Source organism: Eumetopias jubatus, unplaced genomic scaffold, assembly GCF_037043125.1.
Source record: "Eumetopias jubatus isolate StellerSeaLion01/CBP00866 unplaced genomic scaffold, mEumJub1_p1.0 scaffold_16, whole genome shotgun sequence".
NCBI lineage: Eukaryota > Metazoa > Chordata > Mammalia > Carnivora > Otariidae > Eumetopias > Eumetopias jubatus.
The window spans coordinates 67882991-67908753 of NW_028274822.1; the positions used below are offsets into that span (position 1 = coordinate 67882991).

The window sequence follows — 25763 nt, forward strand, 5'->3', positions numbered from 1 at the left end:
TGGCTGAGTGCAGCAGTGAGTGGCCCTGAGATCACCACAGAGCACAGTGACCATGGCAGGCCTGTCCGCCTTCTCAAAGTCAGCCACCCCTGTCCCCAGTCCTTTCTCTTGGAGTCTGTCAGAATGCCACCCCCCCATACCCTCGCAGGCAAGCTCAGATCAGAGATCTGCCCCATCCAGCCCCCTCTCCCCATGTGTGGTTGACATCAGGTCCCTGTCCTGATCCCCGGCACTTGTCAATATTACCTTATATGGCAGAAGTGACTTTGCCACTGAGTTAAGGATCTTGAGACAAGAGAGTATCCTGGGTTATCTGGATGGGACCTAGATGCCCACAGGTGTCCTTACCCCCTTTTTGGGGGCACCTTCTCCACCCAGACCCGCCCAGAGCAGAAGGAGCCTTCACATGCAGAGGAGAAGGCCACATGACCACAGAGGGAGGAGCTGGAGTGATGTGGCCACAAAGCAAGGGAGCCCAGCAGCCACCAAAAGTGGGCATAGGCAGGAAGGATTCTGCCTAGAGCCCCCAGAGGGAACTCAGCCCTGCCTACACCTTGCTCTCAGCCCGGTGATACTGATTTTAGACTCCTAGCCTGTGAGAGCATAGATTTCTGTAGTCTGAAGGCACTCCGGGGTATTTTGTCTCAGCAGCCCCAGGGGAATAATAGCCACTCCCGTCCTGCTTGGCCAAATAGGAAAAGCAGGGTGGGAGGCCGTGGCTCAGCAGTGGAACCAAGCCTCAGACCCTGCCAGGTGGAGGTATGCCCCTGCAGGACGCTGGGGTAACACCCAATGCTCCCAGGAACCCGTGTGGGGCAGGACCCCCAGGCCGGTCCAGCGAGGCACTCTTAGGGAGGGCGGTCCCCCCAGCAACTGGTAAAGCCATCTCAGCAACTGGGGGCTAATGGGTCCAGGAGAGCCATTCTCAACTCGGGATGATTTGGCCACTGGTGGTGCTAGTAGGTGCTGCCGCACCTAGCAAGTAGAGGCCAGGGATGCTGCTCAACACACAGCAATGGGGGGACAGCTCCCCAGCAAAGACTATTTCACTCAAAATGGCAACAGTGCTGAGTGTGAGAACACGGGCGATTGTTGGGGCTGGGGACTGGGGTGGGGTCCTACTTCATCCAACCCTCTCCTGGCACAGAGGGCAAGATCCAGAGATGGTCCTAAGGCCTGGCAAGAGTCAGGGCCACAGCCCTGCCTTCCCACCAACAGGCAGGCCCCGGACAGCCATCCTGCAGAGGCCCGGCAGGTGGTAGGGTGCTCCCTCCGTCCAGGGGTGGCCTGGGCAACACCAGCCTGCCGTTAGGTCTCAGTTTCCACACCTCCATGCTGGTGTGTTGTGGGGGGCTGTAGGAACTCAGTGTGTGTGCTTTCTAAGGGTGCCTTCCCACAACTAGACCCCAAATCAGGCCGAGATCCACCCTCCTCTTTAATCTTGGACTAGAGGGTATACAGATGGGGAGTGGGGCCTGGGGGGAGGGTAGGCCACAGTCCAGGGTGAGAGGCCTAGGGAAGGCTTGGGGGTCAGGGCAGGGCCACAAGGGGCTCGGGGAGACAGCTCAGCCCCCACAGTCGTCCATCTTCCAGGCTGTCCCCACCTCTTGTAGCCCCAGGCCGACCCTCCACCAAAGAGTCCAGATCCTGCCTGAGTGCTTGGTCCCATGGTCAAGGCCAGCCTGGGCACACACTGACGGTGGGCCAGATTGCAGCTCTCAGGAGCAGTGTCCTCAGTAGCCTGAGGCCTCCCCACCTTTCCTCGGGTCCGCTGCGGCATACACACAGGCCCCGTCCTGGGACACAGCCTGGACCACATTCAGGAAAAAGGGACTCTTGGTCTCGTTGTGGCCCCTGGCCCGGAGCCCCTTCTGCACCTCCTGGAGGGGAGAGAAGGCCAGTGCACAGGTGAAGACGGCTTAGCTCCACCTGTCGAGGGGACGGGGCTCCAGGCAAAGATCTGAGTCCCGACTGAGAAGGCAGGACGGGGCTTCAGCCGCGGTGAGGATGGGAGGGCACGGGGTGTAGCCTCGTCTGGAGGGCCTGGAGTCTGTGGCCTCCCACAAAAAGTCCCAATGGAGAAGCCAGGCTCCAGGAAGCATGGCAGGGAGGACATCACCCAGGCCAGAGGGAGCTTGAGATGCAAGATCATTTCTGGCCTGGATCTGAGGACACCGTGGGGAGTACCCTGTATAGGGAGGGAGCGCCTCAGACTCTGAGAGTCCTTAGTCTCCAGCCCCCAAGGCCAAAGTTCTCAGGAACTACACACTCCCTTGGAGTAAATTTCCTCACTCTATGGTCCTCAGTGCTCTGAGCGCCATGAGAGGAAGCCTTGGCACCAAGAGCATCTTACACGGACAAGGCAGCTTTGAGGGCCTTAAACCCCAGCTGGCTGAACGGACCCCAGGCATGAAGCTCAGAGCCTTCCAAAGCTGCCAGACTTTTTTTTTTTTTAAGATTTTATTTATTTATTTGAACGAGAGCAAGTGAGAGAGAGAGAGAGAAAGCATGAGCAGGGGAGAGGTGGTTGGAGAGGGAGAAGCAGACTCCTTGCTTGAGCAGGGAGCTGGTTGTGGGACTCGATCCCAGGACGCTGGGATCCTGACCTGAGCCGAAGGTAGATGCTTAACTAACTGAGACACCCGGGCGCCCTAAAAGCTGCCAGACTTTTAAATTAGACCTTAGCAAAGGGTGTCTGTCTGCCCAGAGAAGCTCTGTGGGACCTGACTATCGGCTAGGCAGGGGTCTGGATGAGAGAATTTAGCTCTGGGGACCTGCTTGTGTGGGGGGAAGCAAGAAATGTTCGTAAGCACCAGCACTAACGTGACCCCCATGCCTCAAAAGGACATCGCTATGCAGACTGTCACAGAATAATACTCTTACAACTCAACTTCACACAGAAAAGCCACAAGTCATACAAGGAAACAGATCATCATGAGAGAGAGTCCGAGAGGCCACAGCCAAGAACACTAGCGCCTAGAGGGAACAGAACAGAGCAGAGACCAATGTGCAGAGGTGCTTGGCCTGGGGGAGAAGCATGGACAACACCCTGTTTTCTGCCTTGGAGGCCATAAGACTGGCCTGGTGCCTTCCCCACTGAGCTTCTGACCTGCCGATGGCCCCAACAGGGGAAGTGTGCCCAGCCTGAGACACTCAGGGGCTGAGATCCCACGGGGGGGCTTTGAGCAGCATGCACTGAGGCATCTGTCCCGGTGGTGGCAGGGACAGTGGCCTTACCTGGCTGAAGTTGGGCTCATACTCCACATGGCCCTTGCTGTTGACGTGCAGGATAGGGGCTGCAATAGCAGTTCTCAGGTCAAAGCCAAGCCACAGCTTGTTTATGATGGCCTGGGGGAGAGAAAGAGAACACAGGCGGGGAGGGAGGGGCCACCAGCCACGGGCCACCGTACACCAACCCCTCCCTGGCCCTGGGAGAGCGGAAGTTCCAGCCAGGAGCTCCCTGACTCACCTGGGCCACGGCAGAGACGATGAGCTCCCCACCAGCCCCACCGATCACCAGCTTTGACCCCTGGGCTGTGTTGACCAAGATGGAGGGAACCATGGATGATGGAGGCCGCTCGCCTGGAACTGGAGGCCGGACGGGTGTCACCTGCGGCCTCACTTTCAGCCAGCACCCTCCGGAACCCCCCTCCGTCTGTGTCTCCATTCACCGCTGTGCACGCTGGGGCTGGCCCAGGGGCTGCCCACCTTCCCTCTTCTCACCAGTGGGGTCCTCAGGCTCACCGGGTTGGGGGGTGACTTTGGAGCCCGGGGGGCGCCTCCAGCATAGGTCCAGAAGCTCGTTGTTGAGCAGGATGCCCGTGCGTGGTGAGTACAGCATTGCTCCAAAGCTGCGGGCAGAGGCGGAGTCTGGGCTCCCAGCCTGGCACGGGTGCCTGAGCCCCTCGTGTTCGCGACAGCCTGCTAGCATGCCGGAGCTGCCACTCGCCCCCAAAGATCCACCTGTGCCCCCCATCAGGGTGTCCTTCTGGGTAGAGCTCATGCCCAAGCAGGTCCTGGCTCCGGGCCACCCATCAGCAGCCTCTCAGCCGGAGAAGACAGAGGTGGATGGCCCCTCTGACGGAGAGGAAGAAGCAAAGGGAAAAGCAAGGTATGGCCCCATGGACACAAGCAAGGGGACCCCGGGGGCTCGTCAAACCAGCTGAGGGGGCAAAGGGGCGGGGCCTGGGGCCAGGCAGGCACATACGGCGTGTTGATGGTGCTGGTAGCTGCCACGGCGCTTCCATCCTCCCCCAACACAGACACATGCGACGTGCCCATCTTGTGGCCCCAGGCCCCGGCCAGGCTGTAGTGGCTGAGAGGGTGGTCACCCCGAACGTCGATCTGCTGGCGGATATGCTGGGCCAAAGCCTCTCCCAGCAGGTCCTGGGAGGCGTTCTGCGGTGGCCGGGCAGGTGGCAGGGTCAGTGAGGGGCCGGGGGGGCCCACAGAGAAGAGGGTCCCTTGGGAGGCCCTCCCCAGTCCGTGCTGCTCGAGCCCAGGCTACCCCCAGACCCGGCCCATCCTCCAGGCCCTCGGAGGTATGGTGCCAACACTGTCCCTATAGTACTTGCCACTTTGGGGCCCCTTCTAGTCCACAGACCGGCCTCACCCTCCGAGCCCTGGGCCACTGCCAGGCTGTTCTGCCCTAAAATTCTGTACGCATCCCTCCAACCTCACCCAGTCACACTCTCGGGGTCCAGGGACAGCCTCACCTTCCCTTCATGCTGAGCCCTGGGCTGGGAAGGGGGCTCTCCAGCAGCCATAGGCTGCCTCACCTGGATATCCAGGTGGCTGCGGGGGTCCCACAGCCGCCACCTCTGTCCCCCGGCAAACTTGAGCGTCTCCACAAGGTGATGGTACAAGTTCACACTCCCCTCGGACCTGGCCACCGACTCCGAGGAGAAGTTGAACACTGGGGAGGGGACGGGTGCAGGTCGGGGTCACCCTTTGTCGTGGGTGGAATGTTGGCCCCCCTCAAAAAAGATCTGTCCATGTCCTAATCCCCAGAACCTGTGAATACTACCTTAAATGGCAAAAGAGTGAATTTTACCTTATATGGCAAAATGTGTGATTAAGTTAAGGATCTTGAGAAGAGCAGATTATCCTGGATTATCCGGGTGGGCTCTAAATGTAATCACACAATTAAATGTAATCTTATAAAACAGACACACAGAGAAGAGGGTGAGGCTGTGTGAGTGAGCAGGAGGCAGAGATGGGCATGCAGCCGCAGTCTGGGAGCGCTTGCAGCCACCAAGAGCTGGATGAGACAAAGATTGTCCCCCAGAGTCCCCGGAGGAGACATGGATCAGCTGACACCTTGATTTTGGACATCTGGCCTCCAGAACTAAGAGAAAATAGATTTCTGTTGCTTTAAGCCACAAGTTTGTGGCACTCTGTCACGGTAGTTACAGGGAAGTGACACAGGCAGCCGCAGGCAGCTCCAACCCTGGGCACGCCGGGAACCCCCCTCGCCATCCCACAGGCCAGGCCTCAGCCCTGGATGTACCCGCTGACCAGGCCGCTCACCGCCTGCAGAGCCCACCTGTGGGGCAGACTCGCCTGCCCCCAGCGTGGACTGCGCCAGAGGCCCCGTTTCCACAGCCCCATCTTTGGTGTCCGAGGAGGGGCTGAGCCGGAAAAGAAGGGCGGCCCAAAGCGACAGCTGGGCTCGGAGCTCCCAGTGGGGCAGGACTCTGGGTGGGAGCGCGGAGAGTCTTACCTTTGAGCACGTTGAGGATGAGGCTGAGAATCGCGCCCCCTGCAGGTGGTGGCGGTGAGTACAGGGTGTAGTCCCCCAGGGGCATCTCCAGGGCATCCACTACCTCTGGCTGGAAGGAGGCCAGGTCCTGCAGGGTCAGCCTGCTGCCTGAGGCGAGACAGAAGAGACCCCATGTACGGATGGGAAAACAGGCAGAGTGACAGCCCCTGATCCCGGGTCACGGGGTGGGGCTCCTCCCCACACCAACTAGCCTCCAAGAGCCCTAGGGGTGGTGCAGGGTCTGCAGGCAGTGCTGTCCGGGCTGGGCCCTAGAGCCAGGTGAGGGATGGGTGGACAGAGGCCAGAGGCGGGCAGGTTGGTGGGCAGAGGACGGGAAGGTGAGAGAGGAAGCCTGCCTCTGACAGACTGTGAGGGTGGCCAGCTCCAGGCCCAGGAGCCCACTGTGACCCCCCTGTGGCCCCCTGTGGCCACCACTAACTCCCTAATTTATGGGGAGCTCTGCTCCTCAAGGGCCCCAACCACAGGGTCCTTGAGGCCAGCAGTGGGCAGGCCTGGATGCCTGGCCTCCCCAAGTCCTGGGAGCAGCTGACATTCCGGCGGGGCTTGGGGAAGGGCCTGCCCTCACCCCTAGCACCCAGAACCCAACTCTTTCTCTGGCAGGGCTGGGGGCTCTGGGGCCTCAGCGCAGCTGACCTTGATTGGCAATGTCCTCCAGGAGCGTCTGGCCCAGCGTCCCTGTGTAGAAGGCCTCTGCTCCCTCCGTGGCCACGGTTTCCAGGGTGGCAGCCAGTGCGGGCCAGGGGAATGGGTCCTGAGCCCTCAGGGGTTCTGTGCCATTGAAAAAGAGCTGCCTGGGGAGGTGGGGGGCAGTCTCAGGGTGGAGCGGGGCCCCGGGAGCAGCCACACTCCTGCAGGGGCTCTTTTGGCTTCCTTGGGACCCTACAGGGAGGCAGTCCTGGTCTGGGGTCCTGAGGGGCTGGTGTAGACATCAGGGGAGACGGTTCCTCTAGGACTGGAAGGCTGAAGCCTCTCACCTCACTCATCACCCTGGCTGGGGGAGGGCATGCTCCCTCCTCAGGCCCCGGACAGCCCTGGGAAGACAGGGGCAGTGGCCGGGCACGGGCTTGGGGGGTGGAGAAGAAGGGAGGGGCCGGAGGGCGGTGGCCGAGCCCAAATCCACATCTTGGAGTCGCATCACTTGGATATAAACCCCTTCTGGCCTGAGCCCCTCTGATTATGCTGCCACCTTGCTCAAAGGTCTGGCAACCGAGACCGCAAAGTACTGGCCTTCCTGGCCTTCGGGCCCCCAACACCTGCACGGGGTCCACCCTGCTCCAGTTCAAGGAGGGGCTGAGGTGGGACTGGGGTGGGAGCCAGGCAGACAGGCCATAGTCTGGACTCAGGAGCCGAGCGGGGGCCCAGGGACGCTTTGGGGAAGGGCTCACCTCAGGGATGTCTTGTACAAGGAAGGCCGTAGGAAGTCGTTCTGCAGGAACTGACTGAGGATGGAGGGCATGCGGTAGTCCCCTCGGAGCAAGGAGATGGTGGGCCAGAAGAGCCGTGCCCAGGGCAGGCGGCCGTGGCGGCGGTGGGCCTCAGCATAGCCGCGGAGCTCCCCCGGCACTGCAATCCACTGGGCCCCTGCAAGGCACAGTGGTGTCATGTCCCTGCCCTCAGCCCCCTAGCCTTCCGCAGGGGTTCTCCACCACGCCCACACTCGCCCCACCCGCTCGGTCCCCCTGGCATGGCAGCCAGAATGAGCTTTCTGGAGCCCACACCTGACTTGGTCCCACCCCGTCACCGCCCCGTGGCTCCCCACTGCCTTCCATCAGGCCCAGCACAAACGGGCCCCAGGACCCCCTACCCCACCCAACACCCCATCTCCACTGAACCTTCCAGACCTTTGCCAGGCTGGTCCCTCTGCTTGGATCACCACTCCCTACTCAGTCCCGTCCCAGGAAGTCTCCCCCAACTCCGGTGGGTCAGGACCTCCATGGGGGCTCCCCATTCAATAGCTGCACAGCCTATCCACAAAGCCCCTTCGGGGGAGGGTTCTGGTCAGCTCCAGTGGCCTAGTGGGATGAGAGAGGGTGGCCCCTCCAAGGGCCTCACCTGTGCCCAGCGGCTGAGCCTGCTCACACTGGTCCAGTAGGCCTGGGACGTAGTTGGCGGGCACTGTCTCCCTGGCATTGATGACTTCCACCTTCCCTAGAGTTGGGGCAGGGCATGTGAGTGCTCAGGGGCATTCCTGGGGCTGCCAGTCCTCGCCCCACACCATAGTCACCCCTCATATGGCCCTGGTCCTGCTCTAGGCCTCAGTTTCTCTCTTTGTACTTTGAACGGGTCCCTGTGCTGTAGGGGCCAAGAGCAGGCCACCCAAAGATGAGCCACTTTGGCTTGAAGATTATTTTTGAGTTAAAAGCAATTAAGACCCAGCAGAATCCCGAAGAGTTTTTACCTCCCCCGCTACTGCTGCCTGAAAGAATTTAGACAGAGGACCTGCTCCAGGAAGAGAGCCATCACCATAGATAACTACAGTAGGATATGAACCAGTAAGGGGCAACAGGGAGGGATCTTGCAAGGCCTTTGGTAAAAGTCCTCTGTGTCCCATTGTTGCCCAGTGGCCCTGCAAACAGTTTATTCTTTATCTTGCTGTGAATTGCATTCCTTCCCTTTGAAGTCCCAGAACCCTACCCCCTTCTCCTTAGCTCATTTTGTCTGTCTTTGGGATTTCCATGTCTGTGTGGATTCCCCATACATGGGAAATTAAATTCGATTTTGTCCTGTTAATTTATCTCATGTCAATTTAATCCTTAGTCCAGCTAGAAGGACCTTGAAGGGCAGAAGAATTTCTTCCTCCCTGACAATGTTCCTATTTGAGATAGGCTGCGGTGGCTTTGCAAAGACAAGGTAGAAGAAGTGGGGGGCACCAAGAGGACCCAAGAAAGGCCATGGGTGCACAGGACAGCTAGGCAAACACTTAGGATGTTTGTAAGCACCTCCCTGTTAGTGCTTGTGGACATGCCTGTCGTCCCCGTGGGGCCCCCGGCATGAACTCACCTGTGGTTGCATTGTAGATGGTGAAGATGACCCCTCCGCCCAGGCCCATGCTCTGAGGGTTGATGACTCCGGTGCAGACCAGAGCCGCAATGGTGGCATCCACAGGTGAGCCATGCTGCTGGAGGATGGCTCTAGGGGACACGGCACAGAATAAGAAGCCTGGCTCCCCAGCCCCAGCCTCTCAACATGGGCTTGTTCAGTGGGCATTTACCGGGGAATGGTGACAGGTGGGTGACCATCTGCTGTCACCAAACTCTGGGTTAAGTCAGAGACCACACTGGGCTGCCCCCTCAAGTCCAGCTGCTCACAGGTCCAGAGCCCTCTACAGATTGCAAATTGTAATACCATTTACACTCGCCCTTGCCTTATATAAGGTACTTCTCAGTTTGCGCTGTGCTTTTGCAGCCATTATTCCTTAGCCGCTCCCAGCAGCCCTGGCTCATTTGCCTGGGCCAGACCCCCAGTCCCTCCCAGCAGTCCGGGAGCCCAGCCTAGGCAGCCCTCAATCCGCATTCCAGTGGGGCTACAACAGGTCCCAACCCTTTTAAGACTGGACTTTTTCAGGTGACCCCAGGATCTTGCCCTGCCACCAGGGGCTTGGGCTAATGAGTTCTCCAGCCCCTCCTGGGGCCCCAGTGTCTGCAGGAATATTCTCTGGTCTCAGTCTACCACTTGTCCGTGGGCACCAAGGGGTGGGCCTTTTAGCTCCAAGGTGCTAGTCAGACTGGTCTGTGTTGAGGAAATGACCCTGTTCCTAGGGCACAGCCCTGCCCAGTTCACGGGGGCGGGGGGGCGGGGGGACTGCCTCTTCCTGCACATTCAGGAATCCTCCCCAGCACTTCAAGGAAGCAAGCATTTAAACCAGATGGGGAAACCAAGGCCCAAAGAGGGAGTGGAACTGGTTGCCCTCCCACACCCCATAGGACCTCTGACCCCATAGGGCCTCCCTTGGCTCGGGCACCTCAGCCTGACCAATCCACCCTGGGCCCACAGCCTCCCCTGAGCCACATGTCCCTGCTCTGGGCCTACCCGTGGGCACACAGGGCTACAGCATGGACACACGGAATGTGGGAACAGGGAAAAGGGTGGAAGCCAGCAGCATGACACAATGAAGATGGTCACATCCAGGCAGAGAGAGACACAGATGCTTCATAAGATTAAAACACCACAAACAAAAACAAAAGACAAACTGGAAAACAATTTTTTAAAACCAATTCCCATCACAAAAGCCTCATCTCGTCTGACCCATTGTTCCCTGCCTCGGAAGTGCTCTCTGCACTCTCCTTCCAGAAGACACGCTCCCACCACCACCACCCACCACGCTCTCGTTTTCCCCCACCTCCCTGGCCTCATGCTGTTGGGGGCCTCGGGCTCAGTCCTCCGTCCTTGTACACCTATATCTTCTCCCAGATGAGCTAATTTGGCTCAGAGCTTAAAATGCAACTTCCACACTGATGACCCCCAAGTTTTATCTCCAGCTCAGGCCTCTCGCCTAAACTCCAGACACATCCCCAGCCATTCACAAGATGACTCCTCTGGGTGTCTAAGGCATTTCATTTTTTTTTTTGGATTGGCTTGGGTTTGTTTGTTTGTTTCTTATGTTTTTATTTGAGGCATTTCACTCTTAACATGACCTAAACTGCACTTCCTTCCCAACTCTGCCCCCCAAAATGGCTCCCTTACTACTTTGCTACCTTAGAAAAGGACACAACCATTCACCCCTTTGCTCAGGCCATGAATGTTGGAGTCACTCTTGGTTGGTCACTTTCTGTCATCCCCAGATCTAAGCCGCCAGCATCTCTCACTGGGTTATTGCAACGGTCTCCTACTGGGTCCCCCGCATCTGCCTTAACCGTTCCATTTTAACAAAATTATCTGGCAAAATGTAAATCAGACATCCCTGTAATGGGAAATGGAATCATTCAGGTCAGATTTCCCACAGACCCCTAGATGAGCCAGCTAAAGAGAAAATATCCACTTAAAGGCATCACAAGCAGGGAAGAAATGCAGGCCTAGAGACAGAGGAGCCTGGCATTTGGAGGTGCTTTTCTCCCTCAAGGTGTTTGCCAGTCCTGAAAGAAGTGGCCAAGAGGCCATGTAGTGCTTTTGACGGATTCCTTGGGTGGCTGGGGCCGGGGCATCCTGGTGAACCGCCCTTGGCAATGGGTCCTCACTCTGGGAGTAAAAGGAGAAATAAGCCAGCCCTGACAAGCCCAGTGGCCCAGCTTCAAATCATCACTTTCAATCAAATGGGATTAAAGTAGTTCCAGAATGTTGGTATCCTGGGCCTCATTATTTCTAACAATTATTTTTAACAATTTTCAACACTTCCCAAAGGTTAACTTTAAAATAACCAAGCAGGGGCACCTGGGTGGCTCAGTCGTTAAGCGTCTGCCTTTGGCTCAGGTCATGATCCCGGGGTCCTGGGATCGAGCCCCACATCAGGTTCCCTGCTCAGCGGGAAGCCTGCTTCTCCCTCTCCCACTCCCCCTGCTTGTGTTCCCTCTCTCGCTGTGTCTTTCTCTGTCAAAGTCAAATAAATAAAATCTTTAAATAAATAAAGTAAAATAAAATAAAATAAAATAACTGAGCAAACAAGGCAGTGATACAACATAAACAAAGCCCAAGAGAAAGCACAAACAATGGAAGAAAGAGACCCATAGGACCTCCAGATTATGAAACTGTCAGACCACAAACTTTAAATAACTACATTTAAGGATATAAAAGACAAGATTAGGGATTTCCCCCAGAGAAATGGCAACAATAAAACATGGAATTAGGAGCTCAGTGCTAACAGTGCATTAACAACAGATTGGACACAATAATTTTTAAGAGACTTTTATTTATTTATTTGAGTGAGAGAGAGTACGAGAAAGAGAGAGAGAGCATGAGCGGGGAGGAGTGACAGAGGCAGAGGGAGAAGCGGCCTCCCTCCTGAGCAGGGAGCCAGATGCGGGGCTCGATCCCAGGACCCTGAAATCTTGACCTGAGCTGAAGGCAGACGCTTAACCTACTGAGCCACCCAGGCGCCCAGGACCCAAAAAAAAAAAAAAAAAAAAGATTAATTCAATACAAAATATCAAAATTTAAGTACAGAGCGGGGAAAAAAGTATAGAATATATAGAAAATATATTAAGAGACACAGGGATAAAATGACAAAAATATATATATATATATCATGTGAGCGCTAACCAACATGTAGAACTATATTAATTTCAGACAAAGTAGACTTTAAGAAGAAAAACATTATTAGAGATAACAGGAACACATTAATATTATAAAAAGCTTAATTCAACAGGAAGATATACAAATCTGGGTGTGTGTACACTTAACAGTTTAAAAACATATAAAGCAAAACTTGGCAGAATGAAAAGAAGTAGACAAATATACATGGTAGGAGACTTTAACATACTTCTCCCAGAAACTTACAGAAGCAGGAAAAAAAATCAGTGAGGCTATAGAAGATTTGAATGCCACCACTATAATAAGCTGAATGAATTGACATGTACAGAATGCGGTACTCAACAGTCATGCACTCGAATACATGTTCAAGAACACATAGAATATTTATATAAACAGATCATCAAATGTCAAAGAACTGAAATAATATAAATGACTTAGAAAACCCCCAGGTAGGGGCGCCTGGGTGGCTCAGGCAGTTAAGCGGCTGCCTTCGGCTCGGGTCATGATACCAGGGTCCTGGGGTTGAGCCCCACATGGGGCTTCCTCCTCAGCGGGGAGCCTGCTTCTCCCTCTCCTCCCTGCTTGCGCGCTCTCTCTTGCTATCTCTTTCTCTCAAATAAGGAAAATCTTAAAAAAACAAAAGGAAAGAAAATCCCCATGTAGACTCTTACACTCTTGGTGGGCATGCGAGCTTGTACAACCACTCTGGAAAACAGTATGGAGATTCCTCAAACAGTTGAAAATAGAGCTACCTTACAATCCAGCAATTGCTCTACTGGGTATTTACCCCAAAGATACAAATGTAGGGATCCGAAGGGGCACCTGCACCCCAATGTTTATAGTAACAGTGTCCACAATAGCCAAACTGTGGAAAGAGCCCAGATGTCCATTGACAGATGAACGGATAAAGAAGATGTGGTGTATAAACACACACACACACACACACACACACACACACACACACACACACACACACACTAGAACACTACTCAGCCATCAAAAAAATGAAATCTTGCCATTTGCAATGATGTGGGTGGAACTAGAGGGTATTATGCTAAGTGAAATAAGTCAATCAGAGAAAGACAATTGCCATATGATCTCACTCATGTGGAATTTAAGAAACAAAACAGAGGCTCATGGGGGAAGGGAGGGAAAAGTAAAACAAGACAAAATCAGAGAGGGAGATAAATGATGAGACGCTTAATCATAGGAAACAAACTGAGGGTTACTTGGAGGCCAAGGGGGTGAGGGGATGGGGTAACTGGGTGATGAACATTAAGGAGGGCACATGATATAATGAGCACTGGGTATTATCTAAGACTGATGAATCACTGACCTCTACCTCTGAAATTAATAATACACTATATGTTAATTAATTGAATTTAAATTAAAAAAATGAAAAGAAAAGGAAATCCTCATGTATTTGGAAATCAAGAAAAACACTGATAAATAGCCCATGGGACAAAGAAGACATTACAACGGAGATTAGAAAGTGCTTTGAACAAAGTGCAATGAAAACACCAAACATCAGAACGTGTGGGGTAATCAGCAATGGTGTGGGAGGACAGGGAAGGGAGGCAATGGGTCTGAAGAATTCCCACATTGGCCCCAAGGTCATAGGAAAGTCTGGAGGGCCAATCAATCTGAGAACCTTCACTCAGATGAGTGTTACAGATTGGGTTTGGCAGTCTCCAGCTTATGGATGAGTGAAAGGTGAACAAGGGAAGGCATGGTGCTAAAGAGTTCTGGATCCTGAGAACTCTCAAAATGAATAAACCAGTGTTCTCCTCCAGGGGAGAGAGACCTGCCCTGATGAGAAGCTGCTGTAGTAGAAGCAAACTGAACAGGACTGGAACCACAGAGGCAAAGGAAAGAGAAAACAATTATCAGAAAGCAAGAGACCAGATGTATATTTCCAATCATTTTGTGAAAACAGCAGAAGGAATTCAAGAGCCACAAAGTGATAAAACTATTTTGACCTGCCTTCCAGCCTAAAACTATAGGAAAATTCATCTTGCTTGAACATGAACAATAAAACATGTTGAAGTCACACCCCATACAGAGTTGTTATAAGGAAAAAAGATATAAAGAACAGAATAATGACCTACAGAGTCATACCAGAAAGACAAGCTTACAAAGCAGATGTAAATAGCAACTTAATATTTCAAAATGTGCCAAAATAAATTAAAAGGATTATAGAAGCAATGAAGGGGCAGCATACATCAGAATTAGAAAAACTGCAAATGAAGAGACTGGAAAAGATGACTTAAAAAAACAAAATTATAGGAAAAAAACTAAAATTATATATGACTCAGGAAAAAATAAAACATAAAAGAAAAAACTCTCAGAAATGAAGGCTAAACAAAGATAAACACAGAGCAAATACCTACAGAGTTTCCTTAAAAAGAAAGAGAAGATGAAAAGGGGGAAATTTTTTTAATCAAAAAGAAATGGAAAAGAGATTTTAAAATATAAAAGATAGGCAAGAAGATCAAACATAAACTTAGTAGGAGCCCCAAAGTAGAAAGCCAAATCTCTGCGACAGAGTAAATAATAAACACTATAATTCAAGATAACTTTCTTCACTTAAAAAGAAAAAAAAAGAAGACAACACAAAACTTACTCTGTATTGAAAAGGGCACTCCACTGCATGGAAAAAATCAATTCCAAATAGCCAACACTGAAGCATATTCTAACAAACCTATTGGACTTTAATAACAATAATTATTTGGGTATCTAGATGAAAAGATTAACTCACTTATAAGAGAAAGAAGATCAAATTGTCATCAGACTTTTCAACACCAATGGTTTGTGCCAGGAATGATGAAGTGTTATAATCAACACATTCAAGGAGAGAAAATGTGAACCAAAGATTTTATATCCAGCTAAACTGATCGTCACCTACAAAGGCCACAAACTGTTTGTTTAAGCATGCAAGAACTCAGTGAATATTTTCCCCATGAAAACTCCCTGAGGAATCTAATAGAAAACAAACTTCAGACAACGAAAATAATGGGAAAGACTGACATGAGTGGGAGTAGGAATTAAATATATATTTACTGTAGATCTAAGACTAAAAATGATAGTTATTATGGAAACAGGACAGCAACGTAATGTCTATTGCTCTGAAAATGGAGGCAGAGTACAACCATAAAAAATGGAGTGGGGATATGGTTTTGAGGACATGACTGTTGTCTTTTACTTACGGGCCAGTCAAATGACAGGTAAAAAAAAAAATACTCTGGTTTACAGGCCCCCAGGATTGATAAAAATAAACGTGCTTGTGTTATTGCGCACGAAACCGGATGTTTGGATGTGTTAAATGAACCAATGAAAATTTTCCTTTTAATGATTGTGTGGACAGAAAACTCGTTTGGTGGAAAGAGAGAAAATTAACTGAAAAAACAGTAGAAACAGCTAAAGCTATTATGGGTGGTAAGGCCTGTTGTGTGGATAAAAAAAAGGAGGATAGGAGTGAGAAGGGAGAGGCTATGTGAGAAGTAGAATAAGGTTATTGACTGACTGTTAGGTATTAACTGAGAGTAAAAAGATATCCCATATCCCTTCAGATCCTATCTTGGGAAAGAGGAGGAACAGGGGAAATAAGAGATTTCTAGGTAGTTTCAGTATTACTCATCGTAGGGAAGTCTATCAGTCCAATGGGACAGATGTAGAAAGAGAGATTTTTATTTTAAGGAATTGGTTCATGTTACTACAGAGGCTGGCCAGTTCAAAATCTGTAGGGCAGGCCAGGAGGATGGAAACTCAAGCAGGATTTCTTTTTTTAAAGATTTTATTTTATTTATTTCAGAGAGAGAGAGAGAAAGCATGAGTGGGGGAAGAGGGAGAGGGAGGAGCAGGCTCCCCGCTGAGCAGAGAGTCCAATGCAGGCCTCAATCCCAGAGCCCCAGGATCATGACCTAAGCCAAAGGCAGATGCTTTTTTTTTTTTAAAGATTTTATTTATTTATTTGAGAGAGAGAGAATGAGAGACAGAGAGCACGAGAGGGAAGAGGGTCAGAGGGAGAAGCAGACTCCCCGCCGAGCAGGGAACCCGATGCGGGACTCGATCCCGGGACTCCAGGATCATGACCTGAGCCGAAGGCAGTCGCTTAACCAACTGAGCCACCCAGGCACCCCTCAGGTGGGATTTTTATGTTACAGATTTGAGGCAGAATTCCTTCTCTGGGAAAACTGATTTGCATTTCAGTCCTTCAATTGATTGGATGTGGCCCACCCAACATTTGGGGGTAATGTTTTACTTAAAGTCAACTGAATGAAATGTTAATCGCATCTACAAAATACCCTCAGAGCAAATTCTAGACTAGTATTTGACCAAATGACTGGGCACCATAGCCTCGTTTAACCATCAGAAGAGCAAATACAGAATATCCAAAAAAAAGTAGAACTAAAAGTACCATATTTATATATCGAATATTGTAATTACGTATAATATATAACATACAATGAAGATATCAACAGAAATATAATAACCATGGGGCGCCTGGGTGGCTCAGTTGGTTAAGCGACTGCCTTCGGCTCAGGTCATGATCCTGGAGTTCCGGGATCGAGTCCCACATCGGGCTCCCTGCTCAGCGGGGAGTCTGCTTCTCCCTCTGACCCTCTTCCCTCTCGTGCTCTCTATCTCTCATTCTCTCTCTCTCAAATAAATAAATAAAAATCTTAAAAAAAAAGAAATATAATAACCATTAGAGCAAAAATACAAACTTTTCTCATATCAAAAGCTATGCCACAAAGAGAAAATAAGTGATATATTTGCTTGTTTTGCAAATAGAAATACAGAAATAATAGCCAAAAAAAGAGCAAAAAAGGAAATGAAAAGAAAGATGTAAATTAAAAAAAACACAGAAAAAAATAAATCAGAGACAAATGAAAATGATTCCCTCTAAAAGACTGAACAGGAACGGGATGAAGGGGGTGCGAATGAGATCTCTGAGGATATCTTTTTACATAGTTTTGACTTATATTCAAAAGTAAAATTAAAACAAAAAGGAAACCCTAAAACTGAATACAAACTGAAAAAAAAATTAAGCTAATGGTATATTGAACTGATAACCACAGAGGAAAAATAATTTAACTTCACCATACATCCTCTGTGGGGTATAACCCAAGGACAATAAAACAACAACAACAACAACAAAAACAACCTGCAAAGGCATCTCAAATTTTACTTAGTAGATTTGTTGTTCATAGTGGTCTTGTTGAAGTGATTTGGAAACTATTTTGTGATTACTGGAGATAGAACGAGTACGTAAATTTATTAACATTGATGGGAACTCTTTTGACCATGGCAGAAGAGACACACAATATCAGACAGAGGAAATGGAAAGAAGCCTATGGTCGTGGATCTCAACTGGAGGTCTCGGTACAGACTCATGATATTTGTACATTTCTTCGGGTTCTATGCACGGACACAATGTAGAAGCAGTGGTTTCCCTGTCTCAGTGAACACCCCTAGCCCTCAGATCTTGATTTCTGAAATACCATACTCTACTGATTCCTGATTTCAGATCTGGCTGAGGGAGTATACAAGTAGATCCTGGAACATTTTGGGCTAGAAGTCAAGAAAATTTTCTAAGACTAATGGATTCGCGGTAAAAGAAGATAGTTGCTGGCTTACAGGGGCTCCCATTGGTCAAATTTGTGACGATTTGGGCATCAGAAAGAAGAACAGGGATGGATTATAACATATTGAATCAAAACAATCCTTGAGTCAATAATGATATTCAAGAACATCTAGGTTTGGGAGCAGGGGTTCTTTTTTTTTTTTTACAGAAGAATGCAAACTAATGAATGTTGAAGAAATGACAGGTTTAGAAATCACCTTTTAGCAAACACAAATTTATTTATTCAGACAAGGATCAAAATAGATGCTAAAACATGGGGTCAAGTGTTGTTTGAAAAAAGGATATTCACCTGGTCTCAATGTATCAAACCATAGGTTACTAATTTCATAAGGAAAATGATATCCCTTACAAAGGAGAGATCTGGAAGATAATCACCTTCATGAAGTCATCCAACTCAGCATCACCAGTGATGAGAGAGCCTTTATGTTGAACCAGAATCTGATAATGAGGAAATAATCAGACCAACCAGGATTGTGAAGCAAGGCTGTGATTCAACTGGACAGGCTTCTTTAAAAACGTTAATGTCATAGGGGCTCCTGGCTGCCTCAGTTGGTTAGGCAGCCCGCTCTTGATTTCGGCCCAGGTCATGATCTCAGGGTCCTGGGATTGAGCCCCACATCAGGCTCAACGCTCAAGCGGGAGTCCGCTAGAGATTATCTCTATCCTCTCCCTCTGCCCCTCCCCCCACTCACATGCTCTCTCAATCAATCAATCAATCTTTAAAAACTTAATGTCATAGAAGATCAGTTTGTGGTTTTTTTTAAGAAGCAGGAGGTAGTTCTAGATTAAAGAAGACTAAAAACACATGACAATCACTGATTGGATACTGGATCTAAAGAGATAAATAAATAGAAGATAGATGGCTAGATGGCTAGATGGCTAGATGACAGAATTACTGAATCAACTGGGAAAATCTGAATTGGATGAGGTATCAAATACTACTATTATATCAAGGTCAAAGCTCTTGAGTGTGATAATGTATCAGTGTTATATAGGAGAACGATCTTAGTAGATACATACTTAAGTATTTCGGGATAAAGTGCCATGATTAATGCAACTTAAAAAATGCAGATAGATAATATATGGAGAGAGAGAAAGAAAATGAGGTGAAATAGTAACAATTGGTAAACCTAAGTGAAGTGTAAATGAGCATTCTTTCCATTTTTCTGTGGGTTTAAACTTTTTCAAAATAAAAACAGGGGCGCCTGGGTGGCTCAGTGGGTTAAGCGTCTGATGCTTGATTTTGGCTCAGGTCATGATCTCAGGGTCATGGGATAGAGCCCCGCATCAGGCTCTGTGCTCAGTGTTGAGCCTGCTTTTGAGATTCTCTCTCCCTCTTCCTCAGTGCCTCCAGCTCACGCTCTCTCTCTCTAAAATAAATAAATAAATATTTGAAAACATAAAAATATAAGCATTTGGGGGGAAATAGCCAAAACAACAGCAAAAAAATGTGTGAAATGCAGCTAAGCATGTGACTCTTGATCTCAGGGTCATGAGTTTGAACCCCACGTTGGGTATAGAGTTTATTTAAAAAAAAAAAAAAGAAAGAAAGAAAGAAAGAAAGAAAGAAAAAGAAAGAAAGAGAGAGAGAGAGAGAGAGAGAGAGAGAAAGAAAGAAAGAAAGAAAGAAAGAAAGAAAGAAAGAAAGAAAGAAAGAAAGAAAGAAAGAAAGAAAGAAAGAAAGAAAGACCCAGGCCCCAGGCTCAGGGAGGTTGAATCTCGTGCCCCGTATCATGCAGCTGGTGAGTAGGAACTCCAGCCCAGGTGGTCCTGAGCCGGGGCCATCATGCCTGTGGACGTGTGTATGGAGTACAAGTCAGTGGGCATTGTGGATGCGTGAGGTGCATACACGCTTCTCTACCTGCAGGATCCTTCATCAAATAGGAACGCAGCACCTACTGTCTGCAAGGCAGACATTGTCCTGGGGGCACAGTGGTGACCAGATGGTCAGAGTCCTTGCCTTTGTGGTGGCTGAGACAGACAATCAACAAACCCATGCCTAATGCTGAGGGGTTGTGATTTCTGGCCATTTGAATATCCTCTTTCATGAAGTTTCTGTCAAAATCTTTTGCCCGCTTTCCTATCAGGTTTCACATCAAATGCATTTTCGGCATTATCAAGACAATCAAATAATTTTTCTGTCTTTTAAAATATGTTAAACCACCCTTGCATTCCAGCTGCATGATACAGGGCATGTGATTCAACCACCCTGAGCCTGGTTTGGGGGGCTTTTTTAATTTTTAATTTTTTTTAAGATTTTATTTATTTATTAAAGCAAGAGAGAGAGAGCACAAACAGGGGACGCGTCAGGTAGAGGGAGAAGCAGGCTCCCCACTGAGCAGGGAGCCTGATGTGGGACTTGATCCCAGGACGCTGGGATCATGACCTGAGCCGAAGGCAGACGTTCAACTGACTGAGCCACCCAGGCGCCCCTGTTTTGTTTTTTTTAAGTAAACTCTACAACACGGGGCTCAAACTCATGACCCCGAGATCAAGAGTCACATGCTCTACCGACTGAGCCAGCCCGGCGCCCCAAACCTGGGTCTTTTCAGCTGTGAGTGGGAGCAGTCCTGGCCAGCAGAGAGCTGCCATGCAGAACAGTTGTGCATTGCTAACACGTTTGTCCCCAAGGAGCTGAGAGTCTGCTATCACTATCACTGTCACACAGCCATCCAGTATGCACACTCCCACGTGCGGGTGCACAGCGTCCAGGTGCACAGGCTGTTTCCACCGGCACAGCCCCGGAGGGGAGGAAATGCAGTAATTTCCTGGTGAGCTGGCCAGGAGTCTGGAGAGCCAATTGAGTCATGGGAGCTGGGATGGAAGGAAGGGGTGGGATCACACGCCCTAACCCCTATGAGCCTTCCCCATAGTAGGGTCCCCCACTCTGACTCTGGGCCCTAACTCTGTCTCCTCACATCCAGTCCAAGAGACTGTAACAGTTGGTGGTCAGACTGCTGCCATCAAGGGAGCACGTCCTACGGACCAGGTGAGCTTCAGGTGCCCCCCACCCCCATGAAGGAAGCACTGGCTGAGTCCCATTTCATAGGTGGGGAAACGGAGGCTCGAAGGTTGCAACCACTTGCCGGAGTCCCTGCTTTCCTCTGTACTGAGAGCGTGACCCACACACCGCTGGATGGGGCTGGAGCAGCTGATAAGACCCAGATCTCAGGGGCCCACCCCCATCCTCACCTCTGCAGTCCAGTACCAGCCCAGACTTCAGCGCTCTAGAAGGTGAGCGCTCTGGACCCCACCATCTTCTTCTTCTTCTTCTTCTCCTTTTTTTTTTTTTAATTTTTGATTTAAAAAAAATTGTTTTAAAGATTTCACCCATTTATTTGTCAGAGAGAGAGAGAGAAATAAAGAGCAAGCACAAGCAGGGGAAGGGACAGAGGGAGAGGGAGAAGCAGGCTTCCCACTGAGCAGGGAGCCCGATGCGGCGCTCCATCCAGGACCCTGGGATCATGACCTGAGCCGAAGGCAGACGCTTAACGACTGAGCCACCCAGGCGCCCCCCTTCCCCATCCTCTTCTACAACTCCTCCCTTTACAAGTAAAACTCTGGCCTTTATAAGCCTGCTAGGGGCTGGGCAGGCACTGGGGTACAGGAGAGGCGATGGAGGGCTCTGGGAGGACCCCACCCCTCCAGCCCCTCAGGACAGTTTCTACCCCTGCAGAGGCAGCACAGAAGGACAATCCCAGCTGGGCCTGCTCACTCTGTGACACCAGAGAGCTCCCTTTTGTGCAGGCCTCGTTTCCTTATAAATCAAGTGCAGCAGTGAATGCCACTGGATTCTGGGAAAAGCAATGAACCGTCCCGCTGAGGTTCCTATGGGAGGGCAGGTATTTCTGAGTGCGCACAGCAGACACAGGTCACACACCTAAAAGCCACCGCGACCCTGAAGCTCACAGTCTGCCTAGAAGACAAGCACTTACTCAGAGCCTCAGAACAGCCAGTTTGTACACAAGCCTAACATGCTGGGACATAGTGCTGGAAGATGACAGTCTAGCGGGGAAGGGACCTCACCATCACACGTGTCTATTTATCCATTACTCATGGGGCTGGGTCCTCATCATGCCAACCTTGAGAACCCTCCCCCAGGAATGCCTGGGTGGCTTAGTCGGTTAAGCGCCCGCCTTCGGCTCAGGTCATAATCCCGGGGTCCCAGGATCGAGTCCCGCATCAGGCCCCCTGCTCAGCGGGGAGTCTGCTTCTCCCTCTGCCCATCACCCTGCTTGTGTTCTCTCTGGCTCGCTCATTCTCTCTCTCAAATAAATAAAATCTTTAAAAAAAAAAAAAAAAAAACCCTCCCCCAGGAGCTCTGGCTGCGGCAGAAGGCCCAGCCCCAAAGGGGTAAACCTGGTGCTGGTCGGATAGGAGGAGATTGGGTCTGGGAGGGGCTGCTGGAGAGAGGAGATGGTGGTGGGGAAGCTGGGGACAGCAGGGGGCAAGGAGAGTGGGCTTCAGACTGGCAGCTCCTTTCAGACCCCACAGCAGCATGGCCAAGAGCCCTCAAGGGGATGGACCTTGGCCAGCAGGCCCCCCAGCCCAGCCAGGGTCTCTTGTCCCATGTTCCACAGCAGCTGGGGCCAGCTCCAGGCTCCCTCCCACTCCGGGCTTCTTAAAACAAGAACAGGAAGTGGAGAGCGCTGTTCGACAAATACACAAAACACAGGGGAGAAACCACATCCTCTGTCCTCACCAAGGAGAATTGCGGGGGGCATCATGGGCTCCGAGCAGAGACCCCCAGCCCAACCCTCACACCACAGCAGGATATGCCACAGAGGACCCCCCGCCCCAGAGAAATGTGGCAGTGGCTCCCACTGCTGGGGGCCACGTCTCTGTCAGTGGTCTCTGAGGCCTGAAGCCCCAGGCCCTGTTTGCATCTTTACAGCTACACGGTGGGCTCAGCACCTCTGCACGCTCCCCAGAGCGTGGGGGAAGGGAGGCTCACTCCCCTGCCATCACCTGGAAGGCCCCTGGGGAGACCATGCCGCCTGAGCTGCCACCCTTATCCTAGAAGGAGCCCTGAGGGAGGGGAAAGAGGACCAGGCAGGAGAGACAGATGGACAGACAAAGGAAGGAAAGAAGTAGAAGGTGACTGACTGGAACAGAAAGATAACGCATGCAGGAACAGGGAAGCCAGCACAAAGGTGACACGGGACACCACCTGGGCCGGGACTTGACCACGCTCCCCCTTGCTCCCAGGGACTGTCCCCTGGGTTTACAAAGCACTTCTGATCCTGACAATGATCCATGAGGCAGTTATTCCAGGAAACAGACCCAGCCAGCAGGGAGGGGGATGATTGCTCGAGCTTCTCGTCGGCCCGGGCTGGTGGCCAAGGGCCAGGAGGGGTGTCCTGCTATGTTCTGCCCCGGTGGGCAGCGGAAGGCTCCCATGGGCTGGGCTTCCTGGAAAAGGGTTGGAAAACACCAACTGGGGCCCCTCTCTAACACCCACCTTGTCCCGGCCCCAAACATCCAACAGTCACTGGCTGGGCCCCAGGCCCTGACATTAGAAGGGGAGGCGGTGGGGGACATCGTGCTGGCAAGGGCAGGTTTCCCAGGTCCCGGGCCAGGATGAGAGACTGGCCCTGGGCAGCACTGAGTGCACACTGACAGGCCAGGACTTGCCCATGCTTCTGTGGAAAAACCCCAGCCTTGGAGAATGGCTGTGGCTTCTCTGAAGGGCTAGCGCCAGTCATCAGGGTCAGCCTGGGCCAGACCAGTGATGCTGTGGCAGTGCCCTCTCCAGGCCTCCTGAGCCCTAGAGCTAGGAAGAGACTCACACACCACCTCCGTCAATATCCCCAACTCCCCTTCTGTCCTGGGCACACATCTGCCTCCTACTCTGTGCAAGGGTCCTGGGGCCACGTCCTTGCTGGAATCCAAACCCATGTGGCCCCCACTACGAGTACACGCGCGCGCGCGCACACACACACACACACACACACACACACACACACACACACACACCCTTCTCCACACTCTCACCACAAGTCACAAAGTCTCCAGGAGGGGCCAGCCACTGAGAGCCATCCAGCTCCCACCCACCTCTTACTCACCGTCCAATGTCCGAGCAGACCTTGGAGTCAGCGGCGACCGCAGCATGGGCAAAGGCCTGGGGGCCGCAGCCAGTGTGGCGGCGAGAGAGGACCACGGCGGGCACGATAATGGCCAAGGCCAGCCCCAACCCCAGCAGCACCATGCTGACTGTGGTCCTGCGGCCTTGGGCCATGGCTCTGAGGCCCAGAGTGGAGAGAGAAGGCAGGTGGACAGACAGATGGATGGATGAACGCACAAGAAGATGCACAGATGGATTCGCAGGTGATTGGACAGATGAACAAACAGATGGAGGCCAGAGACAGACAAACGGATTGACAGTCTAGACAGCTGGATATAGGACAGTAAGAGAAAGATGGTCGGAGAGCCAGCTGGACAGACACAGGATTGCAGACGGAGGGACAGACAGGCTTACAGATGAAGAGCGGCGCCCCGGCAGACAGGTGGGTATATGGACCGGCAGCCAGTGGCGGGGTTGCTGCCCTACCCAAGCGCCTGCTACAGAGGCAGGGCTGGCCGCACGCCTGAACTTCTAGTTTTCAGCCCCTGTTCTTGGCCCTGGCAGGAGGCCAGGGAGCAGGGCGTTTATGGGGAGTTTTCCTTCCAGAGAGGAGAAGCAACTGCTGTTAACTCCCTCATTCCCACAGCCTTGTCTTGTTGGTATAGACACCCCTCCTGCCCAGGGCTATCCCAACCCACGTGCTTGAGGACTTGGCACCTCCTCTCCCTGAGGGAGCCAGGGTACAGGCTGCCCAGGGCCCCCACGGCTGTTCTCCAGTTCCCAGCAAAGCCAGGACAGCAGGGCTCAGGCCTGCCCAGTCCCCTCCCCTGGATCAGTCTCAGAGGGACAAAGGGACCACAGTGACACCCTGGCTCCTGCCTTCTTGGTGCGGTTCCCCCTAGCAACAGCTTGCCTCAGCATTCCCAGAGCCAGAGGACACTGAGGATGTCTGGGGCCCAGCGCTGGGGCTGAAGGGGGCCAGAGACAGAGGGAGGGGGGACCCAAGGCAAGGTCACTCAGGACCCGGGTTCGAGTCGCAGCTCAGCCGCAGCCTAGCCAGGAAACAGGGGTGACCAGGACGGGGCTCAGCTTCCCAATCTGCATCAAACACCCAGGACTACAAGACATCTGTAGCCTGCATCTGGCCCTTGGCACCCACTGCCCACCAGACCATCCACCCCTGGGGCCTGCTGTCTAAATGCCACCACGGGCCTCCTGAGATTGAGGCTGCCCTCCCATCCCAGGGAAGCATCTCGGCGCTTCCCTGGCTGTGTGCTTCCCTGTGTCCATCTGTGCTGGCTGTGAGCCTCTCCTGGGGACACTAGCCTAGATCCTCCCCTGCCCAGGCCTCAGGGTACCCAACAGGGAGGCAGCTGTGGGAGGGGGACCCTTGAGGCTCCTCTCGACCAGGCTTAGCAGGAGCACAAGGTGCAGGGTCCACAGGCAGGACTCCCACCCACACGCCCCCCCCCACCCCCCATTCTCTGGCTTCCTCCCCAGCTGAGCATTGCCCGCCCCAGGCCTCTCGACACCTCCTGGTACAGCAGAGGAACTGCCCACACAGCCACACAGCCTGCCAGCCCCATCCCGAGCCCCTGGTCAGCCTGGGCAGGCTCTCCAGTGGGCCTGTTCCCACAGCGGCTCTGTGGGGTGTGGATGACCGTGGGCGCCTTCTTCTGCCCCCACTGTCCCCCATGCCAGTGACATTGCTCAGCCCGGAAACAAAATGCATTGCTGGGCCAGGGCCAGCCCCCCTGCTGGGAAGGCAGGGGCAGCAGAGACAGCAGGTCTGAGGCGCTGAGGGCAGGACATTCCCCCATCTCCCCAGCCATCCTGGTCAGGCTGAGGTCAGGTGCAGGGACCAGAGGAGCAAAGTCCCAGGAAAGGAAAGAATCATGCTAGGCCTGGCTGGAGGTATGGCTGGACAGGCTGAGCTGGGAAAGGCCCTGAGTATCCTTGTGCAGGAGGTGAGGTGTGCAGGAGTCAATGGGAAGGAAAGAGAGGAAACCAAGTCCTCCAGCACCTGACGGAGACCTCAGCTGAGCCCCATGGGGCCTGGGGAACTGGGTGCACCCAGCCCATGTGCA

At 52.0% G+C, this 25763-nt stretch overlaps 1 protein-coding gene across 1 annotated transcript; it reads right to left on the minus strand.

Annotated features, from left to right (window-relative positions):
- Positions 1-1446: 1446 nt before the first annotated feature.
- Positions 1447-25116, minus strand: GGT5 (gamma-glutamyltransferase 5). Its single transcript, XM_028094184.2, has 12 exons — positions 23678-25116; positions 8783-8913; positions 7835-7930; positions 7168-7363; positions 6416-6573; positions 5723-5869; positions 4779-4915; positions 4208-4398; positions 3745-3851; positions 3470-3588; positions 3238-3348; positions 1447-1880 (listed from the first exon to the last, which is right to left on the minus strand). The coding sequence occupies exons 1-12, from the start codon at positions 23848-23850 to the stop codon at positions 1734-1736; spliced, it is 1713 nt and encodes a 570-aa protein (XP_027949985.1). The 5' UTR covers positions 23851-25116; the 3' UTR covers positions 1447-1733.
- Between the last annotated feature and the right edge of the window lie 647 nt (positions 25117-25763).

Coding starts and splice junctions, on each gene's coding strand:
- GGT5 (XM_028094184.2), bottom strand. CDS start 23,850: ATGGCCCAAGGCCGCAGGACCACAGTCAGCATGGTGCTGCTGGGGTTG. Junction 7,364..7,834: donor GGCTCAGCCGCTGGGCACAG/GTGAGGCCCTTG, acceptor TGTGCCTTGCAG/GGGCCCAGTGGATTGCAGTG. Junction 4,399..4,778: donor GCAGCCACCTGGATATCCAG/GTGAGGCAGCCT, acceptor CGGCCACCGCAG/AACGCCTCCCAGGACCTGCT.